At 38.5% G+C, this 21,007-nt stretch overlaps 1 protein-coding gene across 1 annotated transcript in view; it reads left to right on the top strand.

Moving 5' to 3' along the window:
- The window catches only part of FAF1 (Fas associated factor 1), a 396,465-nt gene that overhangs the window by 349,423 nt on the left and 26,035 nt on the right, over positions 1-21,007 (top strand). Inside the window, exon 18 of the mRNA XM_090269431.1 lies at positions 5,773-5,988. Within this exon, the coding sequence (XP_090125557.1) occupies positions 5,773-5,988 (216 nt within the window). The remainder of the gene's footprint in view (positions 1-5,772; positions 5,989-21,007) is intronic.

Raw genomic sequence — 21,007 nt, 5'->3', positions numbered from 1 at the left:
AGTAAAATTTATGTTCACACAAAAAGCTGTATACAGATAGTTACAGTGGCTATATTTGTACTTGCCAAAACCTAGAAACAAGTCAAATGTTCCTTAGCTGGAAAAGGAGTAATCAAATTGATAGACCTATGAAATGGAATAACACTAAGCAGTAAGTAGGAATGAACTGATATATTGAACAACATAGATGAATATCAAATGCATGGCACTAAATGAGGCAGCCATTTATATATTTATGACTAAATTTATATAACATTCTGCTAGAGGGAAAAGTAGGAACAGAAAACAAATTAGAGGTTGCCTGGGACTAGGGATGGGAGAGGTTGGGGGGGGTTGGTGATAGAACTGGTCTTTATCTTGATTGTTGTTGATGGTTATGCAAATATATACATTTGTCAATATTTACAGAACTATACCTGTAAAAGGATGGATTTTATTGTATTTAAAATATACCTTAATTTAAAAATGGAAAAAATTATTAAGTGGGCTGATCAGGATTATGTAAGATTTAATCATCCCTTCTTTGATTCCTCTTGAACTTCAGCTCTTACTCCTCTTGCCCTTGTTCTTCTCCAGCCTCATTGGCTGCCTTCCTATTCCTCAGTCAACCCAGACTCCAGAGCTTAGCAATTTTTGTGATTTCTGCCTGTAATACTTCTCTCGGATTTAAATGTCCATGTGACTTCATTTCTCCTTTAGGCCTTTGCTCATTGAGGCCTTCAGTATTTGTTTATTGAGGCTTATGGTAAAGTTGTACTGCTCCCTCCTTTCTCCCAGCACTCTGCGCGCTCTCTATACCGCTCATCACTGTGTAACACTACACATTTTCCTATGTGTGTATGTCTTATCTTTCTCCCATTCTACTAAAGTATAGACTGCATGTAAGCAGATTTTTAAAAAATCTGTATTGTTCACTGCTATTCTCCCATTATCTAGGACAATGGCTCAGACATATGTGCTCAGTAAGAACTCATGGAATTGATGAATGTTAACTTTAGCATATTTCACACTCTGCTTCAACCATCTATGAACTCTCATTTGATTGTTATTTATAGAGCATAGAAGATAGTGTGTGAGCGTGTCTTCATGTATGTATGTCGGTGTGTAATAAAGCCAGTCTTTCATACTTATAAAAGATTGGCGCAAGTGTATCTTTCCTATTTAAAAAATGTAATGGTGTAGAAACCGTCTTTTCTGGGTTTGTATCTTCACTGTCTTAATTTTTTTTTAAGTCCCCATTTCTCATTCCTTTGATTTAAATGCTCTGAATATTCAAGATTTAGTAAAACAAAAAATATCCAAGATCAGTTCATGTATCCCATTTATACCAGGTTTCCATGTTTCATTACAAACCTAAAATGCAGATTAAAAACTATATTTGTTGAGCAAACCACACTAAAATTTAACAGTGGTGTTTACTAAGGTTGTTATTTGAGTATAGGTGTCCTTTAATATCATTGTTTTCAACAGTGTTTATTTATATGAGACCTTTGCCAGGATGTTCCAAACTGAGCTACTGATACAGTTTTGTTCTTTCTTTGCCAGTAAAACTTGGGTGTTTAGATCCCAAGATTGCTGACTTCTTACCTAATGGCTCTTCATTGTTCCCCATATTGAACCAGTGGTGTGGGATATCTGAGGTGTGTTTTCATTCTGGGGAAGTGCATCAAGGAGTAGACATTGTCTGCACAATGAATGGGATAATGAACTACTGTTGTTTATTCTTCTGTAGTATAATTAGTAGAGTTCAGACAATAATATAACATCTGTTGTTATACTGTGCAGGGAAATGTCAAAACAGAAAGCAAGCTGACAGGTGGATTAAGGGGAGAACAGGAGGAGAAACCAGGAAATATCACATTAAATATCTGATTTAAAGTACGTGCAAAGGGAATAATGATACGATAACACCAAAAATGACTGTCATCTGTTGAGCACAGTGTGACAGTGTGAGGTTTGATGCTAGGCGCTTACTGAGTGCTGACCACGTGTCAGTACTTGCCAAGTGTGGTATAAACATTACTGCATTTTATACAAGAACCTCTGTGAGGAAGATGTTATTGGCCCTTATGTGAGGGAACTGAAATTCTTAAAAACTGTCTGTCATGTGCCTCATGGCCAGAATTTGAACCTCTGTCGTACCCAAAGCCTATTTCCTAATCATACATTACATTTAATTTAAAGATTAATGTTTTTTAAACTGCAGTGTTAAAAGTCAAGATAGTGATTAACTTTGAGAAAGGTAGTTCTCAGGAAGGGGCAGGACTTCTGAGATACCTGATCAGGGTGCTAGTTATACAGGGATGTTCCCTTTCAAAAAATGTTATCAAGTTGTACACTTATTTCACATATGAATATTATAGTTTATTAAAAACTTTAAAACAATGACAAAATATTTGACATTGAACAAAAGACAAAGCTTTAAGCAGTATAACACTGATTCAGATTTGGTTAGAAAGTTTAAATGTGTATAAGCCACATATGAAAAATTAATGGAGAGTATCTGTTTGGGGTGATGAAAAAGTTTCAGAAATAGTGATGATGGTAACACAATATTGCGAGTGTACTTAATACCACTAAATTATACACTTAAAGTGGTTTTAAAAATTAATGGGTATAAGCATTCAAGTGATGACTGTGGCTGTCCCTTAGTGGTGAACCTAGAAATTAACTTTATGTTTTTTATTTAATCTTTTTCAAAGAATTTTATTACTTTTATAATCAGGAGTGATGATTTTTAGTCTCAAAAGTATGGTTTTAAAGAACCACCAGTGTTAGAGAGAAATAGTCAAATGATCCCATTTAATGGTTTAGCAAATGTATAGAACTCTAATCCACAGAGGTAGTTTACTCCTACAGGCAACTCACAGTTAGCCCCTAAGGTACACATATGTCAAAAATTAATCTGAATAGTTGGTGCTGGAGCAAGTTAGACCTTAAAGAAAGGAAACTTAGGATGATTAGTTCTTGGTTACTAGAAGGAGAGCCCATGAGATTCAGATTATTTTAGCATTTGTTGAGCACCTACTATGTGTTTACCACCATACTAAGCACTTTCACATGCATTATTTCAGTTAACATATTAGTTTATTCTATCCCTTATCAATCACATATTCAGCATTTATTTTGTATTATACACTTGGAACAAGAAGTAGGACACATTCCCACAATTTAATGTAGCCTACAGGCTAGTGGGAAACCCAGACATTAACAGATAACTACAGTACAGTATAGCAAATGTTGTAAAGACATAGTGCAACTGGGATTTAATTTTGTTATACACATCATCATGTATTTGTTGGGTTTTTAATATCTGACAGCATTACTAAAATAGTTTAATACTTGAAAATATTCAGCTAAGGCTCGTTGCTGACCCAGGACACCAATATTAAATAAACTGCTGTTCATACTCCAAAAAACAAACAAACAAACAAACAAACAAAAAACTAGCAAAAATAGTTTAACTTCCCATTCTTTTAATTTTTGAACTGTATTTCTTATGTCTCCATTTCTGGATATCAGCTTCCCCATATAAAAAATGAGAGTGTAGGATTATTTCACTAGTGCAATCCCAAGCAACCATTAACTGAAAGCTTCTTGTGTATCAGAGACCACAGTGGGAACTTTATGTCGTATATATAATTCCCATTTTTTTAATCCCCCATAAGGTAGGTGGTATTATCCAATGCCTCCAGCAGGAAAATAGCCTCACAGTCCTAGAAAATACTAGCTTTCTCTACACAGTGCAGTTTTTTTTTAACCTACTTTAGTATTAGAACCAATCAAATTCTCCTCAATGACAAATTAATTTCTTATCTATAGTGGTGTCCTAGCAAACTTTGTTTTCTGTTGGTTATTTTAAACACATTTTTAAACAGATAACACATTACATAAGTCAGAAGTCAAAAATATAAAAAGGCTTTGGAAGCAGCCCAAGTGCCCATCAGTAGATGAGTGGATAAAAATGCTGTGATACATTTACACAATAGAATACTACTTGGCCATAAAAAAGAAGGAAATTTTACCCTTTGCAACAGCATGATGGGCCTGGAGAATATTATGCTAAGTGAAATAAAACAGTCAGAGAAGGACAAATATTATATGATTTCACTCATAATTGAGATCAAGCTGTCAGGGGGAATGGGGGTGGGGTAGCAACGTGAGGAGGATGCTGGAGGGATTGAGCAGAGAGAGAGAAAGAGAAAGAGAGAGAGAGAGAGAGAGAGAGAGAGAGACTCATGGACACAGACAACAGTGTGTTGATTGCCAGGGACAGAAGGGGATGGAGAGAGGGGAATAAATGGTGATGGATGGAGACTTGACTTGGGGTAGTGAACAAACAATACAGTGTACAGATGATGTGTTGTAGAAATGTGTGCCTGTAACCCGTATAATTTTATTAACCTTTGTCACCCCAATAAATTCAATAAAAAGAAAAGAAAAATTGAGTCGTATTCTGCTTAACAGAAACTTAATACAACTGTATAAAAGATTTCTCATTCCATCCTCAGTTCATATTATTCTTCCACAATCAATGCCATTTAACGTTATGAAATATCCAACAGTAACATCTAATAAAGTATTTTTGCTAATAGCCAGATTCCTGCTTTTTGTCTAAGAACATTGGTCCTGACTGGTGGTTTAATTAGCTTATCAGCAACCTGGGACATGTACCTATTCACTATTAATGAATTTTTTAAATAAATAATCTGTGTGTGTGTGTGTGTGTGTGTATGTGTGTGTGTGTATATATATATATATATATACGTATTTAGAAAATACTGTCATCATATCTATTTCTAAAATTTTTATCACTTCAAACACTCTTTTTATTCCATTTTGATGTTGATGTATTATCCAGTATTCTACAAATTCAAGTTATTTCTACTTAGGAAATGTATGTTTTTCAAATATAAATAGTTGTGTGTATGTTTCGTAAATGCTTCTTATGGCCTTAATTTTTATCCTAGAAAGGAAGCAACTAGGTATTTGATACCTCTTTCCTCAATCACAAATACCCAAGCCCTTTAGTTAAAAACAAAAATTACCTTTTTTTTCCTATGGAGTTACCTATGAATTTAGTAACATGTGTGTCATCAAGGCGAGATTTATTTTAATTGCCATTTAGGACTAATTCAGTGATTTTTCAACCGGTGCTCTGCAAGAATTTTTAAAACGTCAATACCTGACTATTTCGTCAGGGGCCCTGACCTCTTTTCCCTTAGACTGCCAAATTAAAAAATGACAACAGCCAATACAACAATAGCCAGTCAGTGTAAACACCCTGAGTTGCACCATAAATAAATAGGTCATATGAGTTGCATCTTATTAGTCACATCACATAATAAGATTGTGTCTGATTGGTTAATTATTGGTACCAGAAATCATTATATACAAATACAGGAACCTGATTTTTTTAAAAATCACTTTGGAGCAAAAAGGGTATGTTATTCCTATTCTTTCTTTAAATCAATCAAAATTATACATTTTTTTGGTCAGATCAGCAAAAATATAATATTTTTCTTGGTGTGCCACAGAATTTTATTAATTAGTTAATGTGTTCCATGAGATGAAAAGGGTTGAAAATTGCTGAGCTAATATTAAGCAAATGGAAAACACCTGATTCTGTTGTTTAAGCATTAGGCTTGGTTAATCAATGAACAACTTTTTAATGAGTTTCTAGAAAGCAGCAGCTTTTTTCTAGTCTCGCTCTCCCTCACTCCCCACAGTCTCTTCCATCACATATTAACATCTGGTTTTTGCTCTCCTCAGGCCATTCGGCTCTCCTTAGAGCAGGCCCTGCCTCCAGAGCCGAAAGAAGAAGATGCTGAGCCTGTTAGCAAATTGCGGATCCGGACCCCGAGTGGAGAATTCCTCGAGCGTCGTTTCCTGGCCAGCAATAAGCTCCAGATTGTCTTTGATTTTGTAGCTTCCAAAGGATTCCCATGGGATGAGTTCAAGTTACTGAGCACCTTTCCTAGGAGAGACGTGAGTTTCTGTGCCTATTCTTGGGGAAGTGTGTCCAAATGGTAACTATCCCATCATTAGGGCTGGACAAAGTAGTCCAAGGGAAGGCCCATGGTGCAGCCTGCCACAAGACCACACACCCATCAGTTCTTCATTGTCCTGCACACCATTTTTACCTCAGTCTTTGGGGAAGGTATGGCTTCCCAGGCAAGCAGACATATGCCCAATAGCCTTTGCTAGCATGTAAGTACTAAGTCTTCCCTTTTTCCTAGCTTATTTCTCCTGTTCCAGCACTCACACAGACTTTCCCAAGATATCGTCTCTCTATACCTCATAATAGATCTGAAAATTGTGTGCTTAACACTTTAACAGTTAGATCAAGGTCAATGATTATACGTTTACTAAGAACAAGTCATATTAAACCAAGAGTATTTTGTGATTTGATAGTTCTTATTAGCCTGGGAAGTCAGAAATGGTAACCTATATTTTCTTCATATCTGCATTTTAGCAAGAGACTTAATAGTCTCTCACAGTATTTTTGAGGCAAAGTAGAGAGCTAAATCTATAGTTAGTTGGGTTCATTGCTGATTAAATGGTAGTGTCCAGAATAAGATATTGCTTGCTCCCTCAAAAAAACAAAGAGGTTTTATGTTTAATCCTTTATTAGTCACTATGCTTATTAACAAGTTAAATGAAAACTTTATCAGATTTTGGGAGTATGGAAAGTAAGATTCAAGAAAATACTAAAATACTAAAACAATAGACAAAAATGAACCTAAAGAAATATTATAGAAATAGAGATAGAGAGATTACTTCATTGGGTTTAGAAAAACAATTGCTCAAGTTTGGGATGGAAATTTAGCAGAAATTTTAGGTTAATTAAGCTGAATACAAGGTCTGTCCAGAAGGCATAATATTTTTCATACTAATGAAAAATAGAGACATTAATTGAAGAAAATACAAGATACAGGAAGCATTGTGCATAGGAGAATGATGCCTCCATCCCCTTGAAAGTAGGAACCTTGGGACCTCACGCAGTTCTCCCAGTCACCATCAGCTGCCCCATCATATTTTCCTGACTCTGATCACTGGTCTGAAATCTCTTCCCTTTCAAAGGTGTTTTTAATTTTGGGAAAAGTCAGAAGTCACAGGGCGCCAAATCTGGGCTGTAGGGGGGCTGAGTCACCTGGGTGATTTGATGTTTCACAAAAACAGTCTGCACAAGACATGATGCATGAGCAGAAGTGTTTCATGATGAAGCTGCCAGTCATTCATTACATTGTCCCTGATAGCCTTCTGAATCATCCAAATAGTTTTGTGCAGAGGAATGTTCAAGCTTATCACAAAATTTGATGCAGATTTGTTGGTCTATTCGCTGTCATTTTGAATGTGACAGCCACCAGTACACATGTTCACTCAACAGCATCTACCGCCCCCACTGCCTGGTACAGTGAAGTTGTTGTTGTTACACATGTGCATTCCAGTCCACTCTCCTTGGCTGCCAGGTTCCATAGAGGCTGTGCAAACTATTCCCTTTTTTTTTTTCCCTGTTACAGTTGTCCCATTTTTACCCCATTGCTCCCCCTACCCACACCCTCCCACATTCAATCCCCACCCTGTTGTCCATGTCCATAGGTCATTCCTACTAGTTCCTTGACTAGACCCTTCCCCTTCTTTCCCTCCTTTTCCCCCATCTTCCTCCCCCCTGGTCACTGTTCGTCTGTTCCTTGTTTACATGTCTCTGCAAACCGTTCTTGTTAAATTAGCAATGGCTTGACTTTTTCCAGACAGACCTTGTATGCATTAATAATGTGTTTTAGCTGCCAACAAAAAGCTGGCTATATTTTTAGAGGTATAATCTTACAAGCCCAACAAGAGGATAACCTGATGGTCCTATTCAGCTCTATACTAAGGTAAGTTACCCCTGAAAGAGTCCTTAGACTCCATGCTGAAGTGTGAAGAAACAGAAGCATGTCTAGAGAAGGGCTCATAGGAAGGTGAGGTAACTGGGAATTGTATCATTAGAGAAACATTTCCTCTAGAGAAGGAAAGGCCATGGGAGACAGGATTGTTGTCTTCAGCTAATTGAAGGCCCACCATGAAAAAAGGGATCTGACTGTGAGGCTCCAACAACAAAAGTGGAACCAATCAGTTGAAAACTGTGGGGAGAAAGAAAGTATCCTGTAAGAAAGTATAGTATTTTCTAAGAGAGGAATATCTTGTGTTGTAAGGTAGTGATTGGATATAATCTTACCCTAGAGAATGATCCCTTTTTAGTAATAATGTATATATATTGGAGAAGGGTTCACTCTTGGTGTTCCTATTTTATATGAGGTGGGGCTTGAACTAGCTTAACTTTAAAATACATAGTAAATCTTAATATTCTGTGATGCTATTATGATTGAATAATACGAAGTTCAATAACCTAGACTTTTTCTCTCTCTCACACACACACACACACACACACACACATACACGAATTTAGTTAACAGATTTGCAGGATAGAGACAGAAACCAATGGTAACTTTAGCTCCAGCACTCAGCCAAAATACTCCTAGGAAGGATGAGGATCCTACTACCACTTACATCTAAATCTAGGAGACTAGAGTGGACCCCAGGTGCTGGCCATTAACCTCTATCTCACTAGCTCCACCTACTGCTCTGAAATCTTCCTCTTTGTTCATATACTACATAATGCACAAACATGCACAAGGGAACACATGTGCACATGCTGTGTGGACCACACATCCAAGTACCTTAAATTCTGTAAGTGTAATTGAATTCTAAATGTGTGAAGCTTAGAAAAGAGCCACTATCAAGGGGTTCAAGATCAGCCTTGTGTTCTATGATGAACATCTCACCTTGGAGAATATACAAAACCTAGGAGCCAAATTAGTCCTTCCCAACCTTTGTTTTGTTTTGTTTTCAAATTGAGGTATAATTGATGTATAATTTTATATTTATTAGTGTCAGGTGTACAACGTAATGATTTGATATTTGTGTACATTGTGAAATGATCACCACAGTAAGTCTTGTTGACATCAGTCGCCATACATTGTTACTAAGTTTTTGTGTGTGTGATGAGAATTTTAAGATCCCAGCCCTTGGTTATTTTCACTCCCCTTCTGGGTCTCATCTGTAAAATGGAAATACTAGAAGAGATAGAGCCTAAGGACCTTCCTGACTTTTAAAATTAAACTTTCTTTTCTTTCAAATGAATACTTAAACCTGAATATTGGAGGTGGGGTGGGGGGAAGAATCTCTTTAAAGGATCTGGGTTTTATAATCAGTGTTAATGACAGGTTAAAAATGTGGACTGTGGAAAGTAGGGGAACTGTGCAGTGAAAGGCAGAGAGTTCTTGGGCCTGCCACCTGCTTTTCATGAACTCTGCTGACCAAGAATTCAGCCTCTTCAGTGCAGACTGTGTTAGGTGTTAGTGTGGATTAGCCCGAAATGGAGGATCAGTCACTTAGTCTTAGAAAAAATTTGCTCTTGATTTAGACCTCAATTATGCAGTTTTACACTGCTAAAGAACACTACTCCGTCTGGTTAACAGTCTGGTCTCCCAGTGTCCCTTTCACACCTGACCCCATTTCTATCTCCATCCCCTTCCCACGGGAGATTTAGATTAAGTTTAGCCCAGTTTCCCAGAGAAAAAGTCTAACTAAGGTTTTGTTCCTATAAGAGAAATCAGGAACTTCCAATATCCATCACAGGTTCATTTTATGGTCCTTGGTTAACCTGAAATTATCTGCTACACAGTGGTTTTTCTAAAATCCCACTCTGATCATCCTCTTTCTTGTTTAAAACTTCAGTAGCTCCCTACTGCCCTACAATAAGTACAGACCCCTTAGAATGTTTTCAAAAACTTCACAATCTGGTTCATACTTACCTCTCCCACCTTAAATCCTGCCTCTTATTTCCATTTCTAGGGCATATGACACAAGAGACTCTCATGCCTCTATGCTTTTTTATATTCTGTTCTCTCTTCCTTGAATATCCACCCTTCCTGCTTTTCCTGACCTGTTGAAACTCATCTTTTAGTGTGCAGCTCAGATGTCATCCTCTCTGGGAATCCCTCTCCTTCTCCCAGGCTCATCACCTGTGTACCCATTGCAGTTTGTACATTCCTCTCTCATAGCACTTGTCCGTTTGTTCTATAATTATTTACAGAACCTGTCTGTATCATGTTCATGTGCGTACCCTGACCCAGCATGGTGCCTCTCCCATAAGCATTCACTTACTGTTGTTGAATGTTATTGACCTCAGGTGTGATCCTAAGTCTCTGATTCCAGAGTGAACTAGAGAGGGTGTTCCAAGTAGGAACAGATGCCCTGGGCCCACCCAGATTCCAGACCCAAACCTAAACCCAGAAAGCCCACCCAGGACTCATTCGACATCCTAGAGCCAGGGATGGGGTAAGAGTTAATGGCCCTTCATCCTTCCTCTGAATGCTTTTTCAAGTCAAATGACTAGTGTTTTTGTAAAGCTATTCTGTAACAGCCATCTGTGTCTGCAAGGATTAGTATCTAATTTGTAAAAGTCATCTTAAATTACAGCCAAACTAAGGACTGTTAAAAAGCACATCTTAAGACCTCACCACTTTAATAACAAATAACATAGGACTTAACTCTAGGAGTCTTATTGTGTCTTCAGCCTTTTCTCCACAAAGCAGAGACTGGTTTCTCACTGAAGGACCTGTTAAACGTTCTTCTGTGTCCCTACCCCCAACCAAAACAACGCTTCATGTTAAGATTTCCCAGCTGTCCAGCTATTTAGTAAATGTCTGGTGGGTATACCATTGAACCGAGCACTGTAGAATGACCAAAATAGCAGCAGACACAGGCCTTCCCCAGAAAAGCTGGTTGTCAAGCTGCTGGGAACATTGAGTTATTTGTTTTTGTTATTTTGTTCTACATTTTGCTAATAACAGTTACCAAGAAAGATGTAGTTAGTATTCACTTCCAGAGCTTTGGTCATTAAGCTCCACCTCTTGAATATGTTAGAGCCGTGTGAACATCAGTGGCCTGTTCTCCGTACTTGCGCATTACAAGGTAGCTGGTAGTGAAGTAGTTGAGTCCTGAAGCTGAGAAATGACACTAACCACTCCCCGCCCAACTGCGCACCCAGAATAAGGGGCCCCTGCCAGCACCCCCCCATTCCCTCTAGACCTACAGTGGCCAGTGCCACTTGGTGTGAGGTTGTCAGTACCCCCCAAACTTTCTTTTCTCTCCCCCTTTCCCACCTCTCCCCTTCTTCTTTCCAATTCTATTTCTCTTTTTATCATTTCTTTCCACTCTTTCCTCTTCATTTTTCTTTCCCACAATTCTCTCCCTTCCTGCCTCCTCTGCTTTTGTGTGTGTGTGTTTGTGTGTGTGTGTGTGCGCGTGTCCATATCCAAGTCACTCAGAGAATCTCCCCCTTCATCTGGAAAGTGAGGTCTTTCTATTTATAAAATGCAGAATGTGTTGGAAAGGAGGATGGTAAGAGCAGCTTAGCTTCAGGACGGGTGGCCTGTGTACCTTGTCACTTTTGTAATTACATAGCCCCTGCTTTTGCCCCAAACACATTTCTTCCTCCAGATCTATAGATGTGAACCCCCAAAATAGAGAAACATTGCATTCAGAAATATAGTATCAGACATTTTATGTGTATTTTAAAATATACTTTATTGATTACGCTATTACAGTTGTCCCATTGTTTCCCCCTTTGCCCCTCTCCACCCAGTACCCTCCACTTAGTTCATGTCCGTGGGTTGTGCCTATAAGTTCTTTGGCTTCTCCATTTCCTACACTATTCTTAACATTCCCCCTGTCTATTTTGTGCTTACAATTATGCTGCTTAATCCCTGTACCTTTTCCCTCATTCTTCCTCTTCCCTCTCCCAGCTGATAACCCTCCAGATGATCTCCATATCTGTGATTCTGTTCCTGTTTTGGTTGTATGCTTAGTTTGATTTTTTAGATTCAGTTGTTGATAGTTGTGAATTTGTTGCCATTTTACCGTTCGTAGCTTTGATCTTCTTTTTCTTAAGTAAGTCCAGTTAACAGCTCATATAATAATGGCTTGGTAATGATGAACTTGTTTAGCTTTACCTTGTCTGAGAAGCACTTTATCTGCCCTTCCATTCTAAATGATAGCTTTGCTGGATAGAATAATCTTAATTGTAGGCCCTTGCTTTTCATCGCTTTGAATACTTCTTGCCAGTCCCTTCTAGCCTGCAAAGTTTCTTTTGAGAAATCCGCTTATAGTCTTATGGAAACTCTTTCGTAGGTAACTCTCTGCTTTTCTCTTGCTGCTTTAAGATTCTCTCTTTACCTTTAACCTTTGGTGTTTTAATTATGATGTGTCTTGGTGTAGTCCTCTTTGGGTTCAACTTGTTTGGGACTCTCTGTGCTTCCTGGACTTGTATGTCTATTTCCTTCACCAAATTAGGAAAGTTTTTTTTCATTATTTTTTCAAATTAGTTTTCAATTTCTTGATCTTCCTCGTCTCCTCTGGCATCCCTATGATTTGGATGTTGGCACTTTTGGAGATGTCCCAGAGGTTCCTAAGTCTGTCCTGTTCTTTTAAAATTCTTGTTTCTTCTTTCTGTTCTGGTTGAATGTTTATTTCTTCCTTATGTTCCAAATTGTTGTTATGAACCCTGGCTTCCTTCCCTTCACTATTGGTCCCCTATGGATTTATCTTTATTTCACTTAGTGTAGCCTTCATGTCTTCCTTTATGTTGTTGCCGTACTCAGTGAGTTCTTTAAGCATCTTGATCACCAGTGTTTTGAACTCTGAATCTGATATGTTGGCTATCTCCATTTTGTGTAGTTCTTTTTCTGGTGTTTTGTTCTGTTCTTTCATTTGGGCCATATTTCTTTGTCTCCTCAATCTGGCAGCTTCCCTGTGTTTATTTCTGTGTATTAGGTAGAGCTGCTTTTACTCCCTGTCTTACTTGGGTGGGCTATTGTAGAAAAGGCTCCTGTAAATTGTGTGAGGCAGAGCCTTAGGTAATCACCAGGGCGGGGCAACCCTCTTCGCTGCTTTGTGGCTCTGTGGGAGTGGAGGACTCAGAGAGGGTACAGTGCTGTTGCCTGGCTTCTGAAAGTTTGCCCAGCACTCGCCCCATTTCCATTCACTTAACCCACTCCCCGTATGCAACTAGTGCCCTTCTAGGTGTTGCCCTAGTGCTAAATCCCACAGTGGGTGGGTTTGCATATGTTCTAAGACCTTGCAGGCCCTTTAAGCAGAGTCTCCTGAAGATCAGCAATTTATTCCACTGCCACAACCCCCACCAGTTTTTACAGCTGGAAGTTATAGGAATTTATCTTCCCAGCACTGGAACTCTAGGCTGTGCTTTCTGGCCTGGGGCTATGACCACTGGCTCCCAAGGTGTCCCTCCCGAATTTTATTCACCACATGTGACTGTGGGACACCCATTCCACCACCACTGCTACCTCTCCTCACCACACCGCGTCTTCTTGCCTCTCTGCCCATCTCTGTGTCTCTTCCCCCCCATCCCTCTGGATGAATGTGGCTTCTTTAAACCCTTGGTTGTTGGACTGCTATGCAGCTCGATTTTCTGATAGTCCTGGATGTTATTTATTTTGAGGTTTAGTTGTAATTCTCTGATTGCATGAGAAGGTGAAGTGTGTCTACCTACGCCTACATCTTGACTAGAAGTTCCCGTTTTATGTATATTCTAAAACAAAGAACTGAATGTACTTATATTTTCTCCCAGCTTTCTAGGGTTTTTTTCCCTCTGTAACTATAACTCATAAATGTTTTCTTTCTCCCTCTAATGCTTAAAGGAACAGGAGAGCGAGTATAAACAAGCTTCTTGCAGGGTTTTTCACACAGTAGGCCCCCAGTAAAGGTTTATTTAAATGAAGTGTGAGGGGAATGCCTTACAAATCAAGGGTATACAGATTACTTCCTCTCTTACCCATCTACTGTTATTACAGTGAGCACTAAGTTCAACACAGGGAACATGGTGCTGAAAATTAGTCACATGGTTCTTACCCTTGTAGAACTTACAGTCTGTATGCATAAGCTACTGCTGGATGTCTGACTTTATCGATAATGCAAGGATGCCTTATTTGCCACCATAAAGATATATAAGTACTTTAATTTACATTTCATTCATGTATTTGTTCTCTCATATATAGCAAGACATTTGCTGAGAAACCACTCTGCCAGCCTCTATACCAGATGAAATAGAAGAAATTGTTACTGACCTATAAGAGTTCTCATTTTAGTGAAAACACACATTTAAAGCAGATACATTACAAATTGTACCCACAGAAGAATAGATAATTTCAGCCTGCAGTGATAAGGGAAGACATTATAAAGGAAATGCATTTGAACTGAGCCTTGCAGAGAGAGATGTTGTGTGAGTGGAAAGATAAAAGTATAGTTGAAAGTAAAAGTTTGGGTCTTAGTTAGACCTGTCTCTGAGCCCCACTCCATCATACACCTACTGTATGACATTGGACAACTCACTTGGGTCAGCTAAACTTTTATTTCTCCACCTTTGAAAGAAAAGTAATATCTAGCTCAGAGAGTTGTGGTAAGAGTTAAATAAGTGAATGTAAATTACTGTGTACCTACCACATCATAAATAATTTCTTCTATAATTATTCTAAGTGGAGAGAGGCAAAAATGAGGGGAAAAGCTTACAGCTAAAGAAAGCATGACAGTGAATTCTTTCTCTATAGCAATGGTAGATATTTTGTTAAAAATATCCAAGTGCTCTAACCCAGATTTAAGAATATATCATTTGAATCATAATATCTCATATTTGAAAAGGATCTCAGAGATATCAAAGACAATACAGTCATTTTACAGATAGAAGAATCAAAGCATGGTAAAATTACACATTTTCTGTAAGTTGCATGGTCAGTTACAATATAGCAGGGCTAACACTAAAACCCAAGTTTTCTTATGGCCATGGCTTTTTGAGATTGTTGGCTCCTTTTAAAAATCTGTTAATAGATTATAGAGTTCCACTTAAAAATTAGAGCCATAGGATAATAGAACTAGAAAATCAACATTAGAGACCACCTAGTAAATGCAATAAATTGCGGCTCTAAGCACCAATATTTAAAAATATTCTGTACTTAAATGACTTTCGTGTGCTAATGCCTTTAATATTGCAGTGGGATTGATTTTCAATTTATATTAAACAGAGTTTGATTTTTAAAACAAAACAGAACAGAACCGGAAGGAAAAGCTTTAATGACATTGAACTACCTGTCAACCTGATGGCCACTGGCACCAATTCAGTGCCAACACGAACCCCCAGTCTGGGCTGCAGTGAAGAAGGAAATGTTATTCAGTGCAAAACAGCTCAGTTGTGATAGAGCACAGCTGTGAAAACAGTAAGGCTATATGAGTCAGCCCTGAGGCCAGGCCCCTCTCCTGGCTACACTGGTCTGATCTGCTCCACTGTGCTTTGGTCTGTTCCATTCTTTGCCTGTCTGTTCTGACCTACTCTGCTTGGCTCCATTCTGGCAAGGCATATTTTCAGTGTTTCAGTTCAGCAGGGAGACACTGTCTTCAGTGGAAAGGGAAAGTGCATTCCCAGAACTAGAGGGGACCTGGCTTATATAGATGGAAGTCCCCATTCCTGGGCCCTGATGATTGGCCTGCCCTCATGCAAATGAGGACTCCAAATCCTCACAGTTTGATTGGCCCAAAAGGCACTGTCCTGATTGGTCAGAATGGAACCACTCTAATTGGTTGGAGGTGCACAGCTCTGATTGGATGTGGAAAGCCTCAGTTCTGTTGGTTGAAATAGGATTTCAGGAACTCCTTTATAAGGGCTGGCTCAGACTGCAGCAACACAGTGCAGGCAGGCAGATCACTGCAGGCCTCTCCCTGAAGTGCAGTTCATGTAAGAGGGCTCTGTGTAGAAACAGCTGCTAGTCTTTGTTTTGTTTTGTTTTTAATGTGAGCCCAGTTAGTCACCAGGAGCCTATCTTAGTGGGTGTCCTCTTTCTCAAGGTTCACATACCTATTTATACCTTAAAAAGCTATACTTCTAAATAAAGCAAGGTAAAGCATCTAATCAGTGAAATACATGTTTAAAATTACTACTGCTGGTCTTGCTCCAGTTACCCTTGGGTGTGTTATATCACCCTATCTCATTATTTGAGATTTTTCTGTCCCTAAATGATCAAGATTTGGAGAATAAGAACTATGATTGCAGAGCATAATCCAATTAATATCTAGTTGGTCACAATATCAATTCTGCCTCTAAACTTCTCTCCTTCTTTTTCTCTCCTTCCTCCCATATCACTGTGCAAGTCTTCATAGCCCAGATTAAACATATGTCTTCCTAATTCATCTCCCTGACTCCACTCTTGCCTAACCCCTGTCCCACCCATCCTTGCAGTCCTTTCTCTGATTATTTTTCTGAAACTTAGGTTTGATGGTGTCTCATCTCTGTCCTACTTAAAAGCCTCCACTGGTTCTAATGGCCTACAGGAAAAAAACAAAACTCCTTACCAAAGCATACAGAAATCCTTTACAGTCTCACACTCTCTCCTTTTCCTGCTCAGTTCTTGCTCCCTCCCATTACTTCTCCCACCACATGCATCCCACCATTAAGCCACAATATACTTCTTGACTGAATAAAACCAAGATGTCTTACTCAGGTGCAAAATGCATTCACAGAGTTATTTCACTCCTCTTCTTTTGGGCTTTCAGAGGTAGCAGGACAGGTGGTATTAGTGCCATTCAACAGATGGAGAATGTGAGGGCCTGAGGTGAAATGACTCTCCCAAGAGCATACATTCAGGAAATGACCACTTAGAACTACAGCCCAGGCCTTTCAATTGCTCCTGGAGTATTTTGACCACAGGACACTTGAGTTCATAGGTTGAAATAATTTGGTAAACTGTTTACATAATGTTTACAACAAAAGTAATTTAATAGCAAGAGTTTTATTTATTTTTTTAATAGCAAAAGTTTTAAAAGGGTAGCATTGTTGCTTTTTAATAGTTCTCTATGGGAAACTCTAATCTGGCAGAGCAGCAGTCTAATTAAAGGCAATAAAATTCTATCATGGGTGGTTTATATTTCTTCAGGTTATTTATTTTGTTTAAAATATTAGTTGCCAAATTGTAAAGTTTAATTGATGTTAAGTAATGAAGTGAAACATCCTATGTCTTGACAATGCCTGAGACAATCAATCTGAAGAGTCATAGTAAAGGAGTCTCTATTTTATCACTGGAATAAACAAGGAGATGGGATAGAGGGAAAGCAATGCATATAGGGAGAGGAGCATTGGACTGAAAATCAGAAGATCATTTATTAGCTGTGCAGACTTAAACAAGGCATGCCCCTCACTAAATCTCAGTTTTCTTCTCTATAAAATAGAAATAATAAATTCTTTTCCTAATACCACAGCATGGCTCAAATTAGGCAGTGTACTTAAAAGTGCTTTGTAAACTGTGAGATACTGTTTAAGTACAAAATGCAATGATGATTATGATGATTACACTGGGGAACACAATTTTGGTTGAGTTAGATCTGACACTTGTTTTTAACTAACTTTTTTGACATGTGAATCCAAAAATGACCCCAGTTTTTCTCTATCACGTCAACTTCTTAAGGTACAGGATACCCTCCCTTTGTCCCCAAAATCATACAAAATATACATACAAAGGAAAATAAAGAAAAAATTACCTGAGTATGCTGTTTATTTAGAGTTATTTTATTCATATAAGGGCTATATATTGATACTATAAGTCAAATTGTGTACAAGTAGTAAAGTTCTGCTACCGAATATACATATTAAGGTATTTTATCTTTTCAAACGACAGGCTAGGAAATGCCAAAATGAGATACTTGAAACAGTCTCCTTCAGTTGGCAAAGCTTTAACAAATTGCTTCATGAGACCCAGTTTTATGTGCAGAGGTGGGAACATAATGTTCTTTCTGTCAACAAGTGCCTCATGTAGAATGTTTGGGTCACCAGGTTTGAGGTCAGATCTTGGAGGCCAATTCGACTCCACCCAATGCTTCTCACGAGCTCTGGTGTTCCACATACACAGAAAACAGGGATACTTGGTGTATCTGCATTGCTGACGAAGAAGGAAGCAGACCGTTTTAAAGTCAACACAGATGATCCGATTGTGCTTGTGATATTGCAACAGATCAATGACTCTCTTTATGCTTCATATTCTCCATGAAAACAAACTGAATGGCCAGTTGGGACTGCACCAGATAAATTGCCATCGTGGAGGAGGACACACTTCAAGCTCTGCTTTGTGCTATCAATGAACAGTCGCCATTCAGTTGCATTCTAGATTGGAATTCCCAATTCCTCCATTAAACCATGTATGTTGTGACAAGACACAAAGCCACTGTCACTTCGAAAGTACTGCAGAAATGCACTTTCTCTTGATCGAAAGTAGGATGCCTTCACTCCTTTTTCAAGCAATTTTTTCTCATGCAGCCTTGATGCTAGGAGTTCTGAAGCCTCTTTGGATAGTCCCAAATCTCATGCCAAGTCATTCAACTCATGCTGATCAAATTCCTTACGAACTAAGTCATTTTCAATTTCAAAATCTTCATCGTTGCTGTCACTTAATTCTTCACCTGTTTTTCGAAAGAGGGTAGTTCAATGAAAACTGGCACTGGGATTTCAGCTGAATGAGGCACTGGGTGAATAGCTGATGGTAGACTAGGATACTCTATTTTACATTTATTTTTCTTGTTATATCCTGGCATTTTCACTATACAAAAGTAACAGTCACTTGAATGATCTCTGGGCTCTCACCGAACCATAGGTATGCCAAATGGCAATTTATCACATGTTCCCTTTGTCCACATCCATAAACTCTTAACACACTGCTTGCATACCTTGTAAGGGGCCCAAGACTTATCTTGATCACCAAGTTTTACTTTAAAATATGCAAAATAGGCTTGTCTGACAAATGTGCTGATGTTTGTCCTTTCACTGGAAATAGTGAAACTGCCACAGATATAACAAAATGAATCAGGGTTGTTTAGGCACTTACAACAAGAAATAGAGAAATAGCAGAGGCAGACATGATCTGAAGGAAAGGAAATAAGTACTTATGTAAATAAAAATATAAATTCTGCTAACTCCTTGTATACAGACAAGAACTTGGACTACACTTCGGAATACGATTCACTATATAGAGCAGCACACAACCTCTCACCACACTGTCTCATGTGTAACTGAATAGCCTAGACAAGTATGAACCTGTCACTGGTCTCCAAGGTCGTCCCCTACTCCTCCCCACTCAAGGGAGGTTTGCTCTCAGCCAATAGGAGAGCACTAGTGCTTCCCTCTATCCAGGCTCGATCCAGCCTAGAGTGGTTGCATTAAGATAAGCTGTAGAGAAAAACTTGATGTGATAGAAGAAAACTAACTGCAGTTTTGAAGTCAGCATGCCTATTTAAGTCTAAAAAAGCTGAAAAATCAAACTCAACAGGAATTATGTTAAAAATTGTTCCCCTCTATTATCTAACAACCAAATGTTTAGGGTAAGATTTTTTTTTTTTAATAATAGCATTTTTGAGGGCTTACTATACTGGGTACTATTCTAAGTGCCCTGTATCTCATTTAATCCTAAAAACTATTCCAAAGGGAAATATTCACACTATCTTTACTTAAATGGGGGAACTCATGCACAAAAGAGATTAAGTAACCTGCACAATGTCATAGTAAATATCAGAACCCGATACAAACTTAAGTATGTGATTCTAGAGTCTGTGCTCTTAACCTTATGCCATTACACCTCCTGAACCAAATAAGGAATAAATTAATGAGGTAGTTTATCACCTAGAAATTTATTTTCAATGTGCAGATGAAGCTCAGTTTTATACATTTGGAAAGATTTTATCATCTCTAATTTCTTCATATTGTCTTTGTAATTCCTATTGCTGGGTCACAGCCAAATGTAGGTAAAATGTGTACTTTAGTTGCATTTCACACTCTGTTTAAAAAATAAGGGTTGGTCCTTGCCTTTGAGACTACCCTGGACTCTCATACAAATAATCCTCATAATGCAGTTCATGAGTCCTAAACTAGTCAGGCAAAAAGGGCAATAGATATCAGGGTTGGCAAAGATTCCTACTGGCCTGGGTGACCAAGAAAAACTTTGTAAATAGGAGAAAGCAAGTGAACAAAACTTTGAGATAGGATTTTTGGTGGGCTGATAAAGACGGAGCATTCACCAACAGCTGGACAGCTTGAGAAAAGAAGCTAATGTTGGAATGTTCAAGACATAGCTACATGGTGGAGTGTAGATCACATTGGTCGAAATATGAGGTTTGTACATTAAAGTTATGAGAAAAGGCTGAAGGAAGGTTGTGTAAAACCAGGCAAGAAAGCTTGGCATTGTTCCATGTATAGTTTGTTGAGCAAGGGAATAATGTGGCCATTATCATCAAAATGAGAATAATTACCCATACAGTACTCAATAATTGACAGTCCCCTGATCTCCCTCTCTCCTCATCATCTTGATTATCTCATTCAATCTTCTGGTTTTAAATGTCAGACATACAATTACAACTCCGAAGTGTATAGCCCAAGCTCTGTCCTTGACTCTAGGCATTTATATATACAACTTGCCTCCTCATCGTCTCCACTTTATGTCTAATTGGCGTTTCAAACTGAACATAGTTAAAGCCAAACTACTGATTTCTACCCTTCCTCAAACCTACTTCCCCCATAGTCTTCCTCATCTCATTAAATGACAACCACATTTTTTTTGTTCAGGTCAGAAAACCTTGGAATCGTCTTTGACTTCTCTTTCTCTCATTTCTCTAGCCAACTCCTAAGCAAATTCTGTTGGTTTTACCTTCAAAATACTTCCAGAACCTACTTTTCACTGCCTCTACAAAACTGAGATTGATGAGATATTTGGTAGGCTAATAAAGACAACATTCTTAGCAGCCAGAACAACTAACCCCTAGTCCAAGCCACTAGAATCCCTTGTCCAGGATTGCTGTAATAGTGTTCTAACTGGCCACTCTGCCTCCACACACCTCCCCCCGCCCACCCCGGCCCTCG

Source organism: Furipterus horrens, unplaced genomic scaffold (genome assembly GCF_987537825.1).
Source record: "Furipterus horrens unplaced genomic scaffold, mFurHor1.1.pri manual_scaffold_3, whole genome shotgun sequence".
Taxonomy (NCBI): Eukaryota; Metazoa; Chordata; class Mammalia; order Chiroptera; family Furipteridae; genus Furipterus; species Furipterus horrens.
The sequence above is the reverse complement of the archived record's forward strand: the minus strand, read 5'-3'. Positions and strand labels throughout refer to the sequence as shown.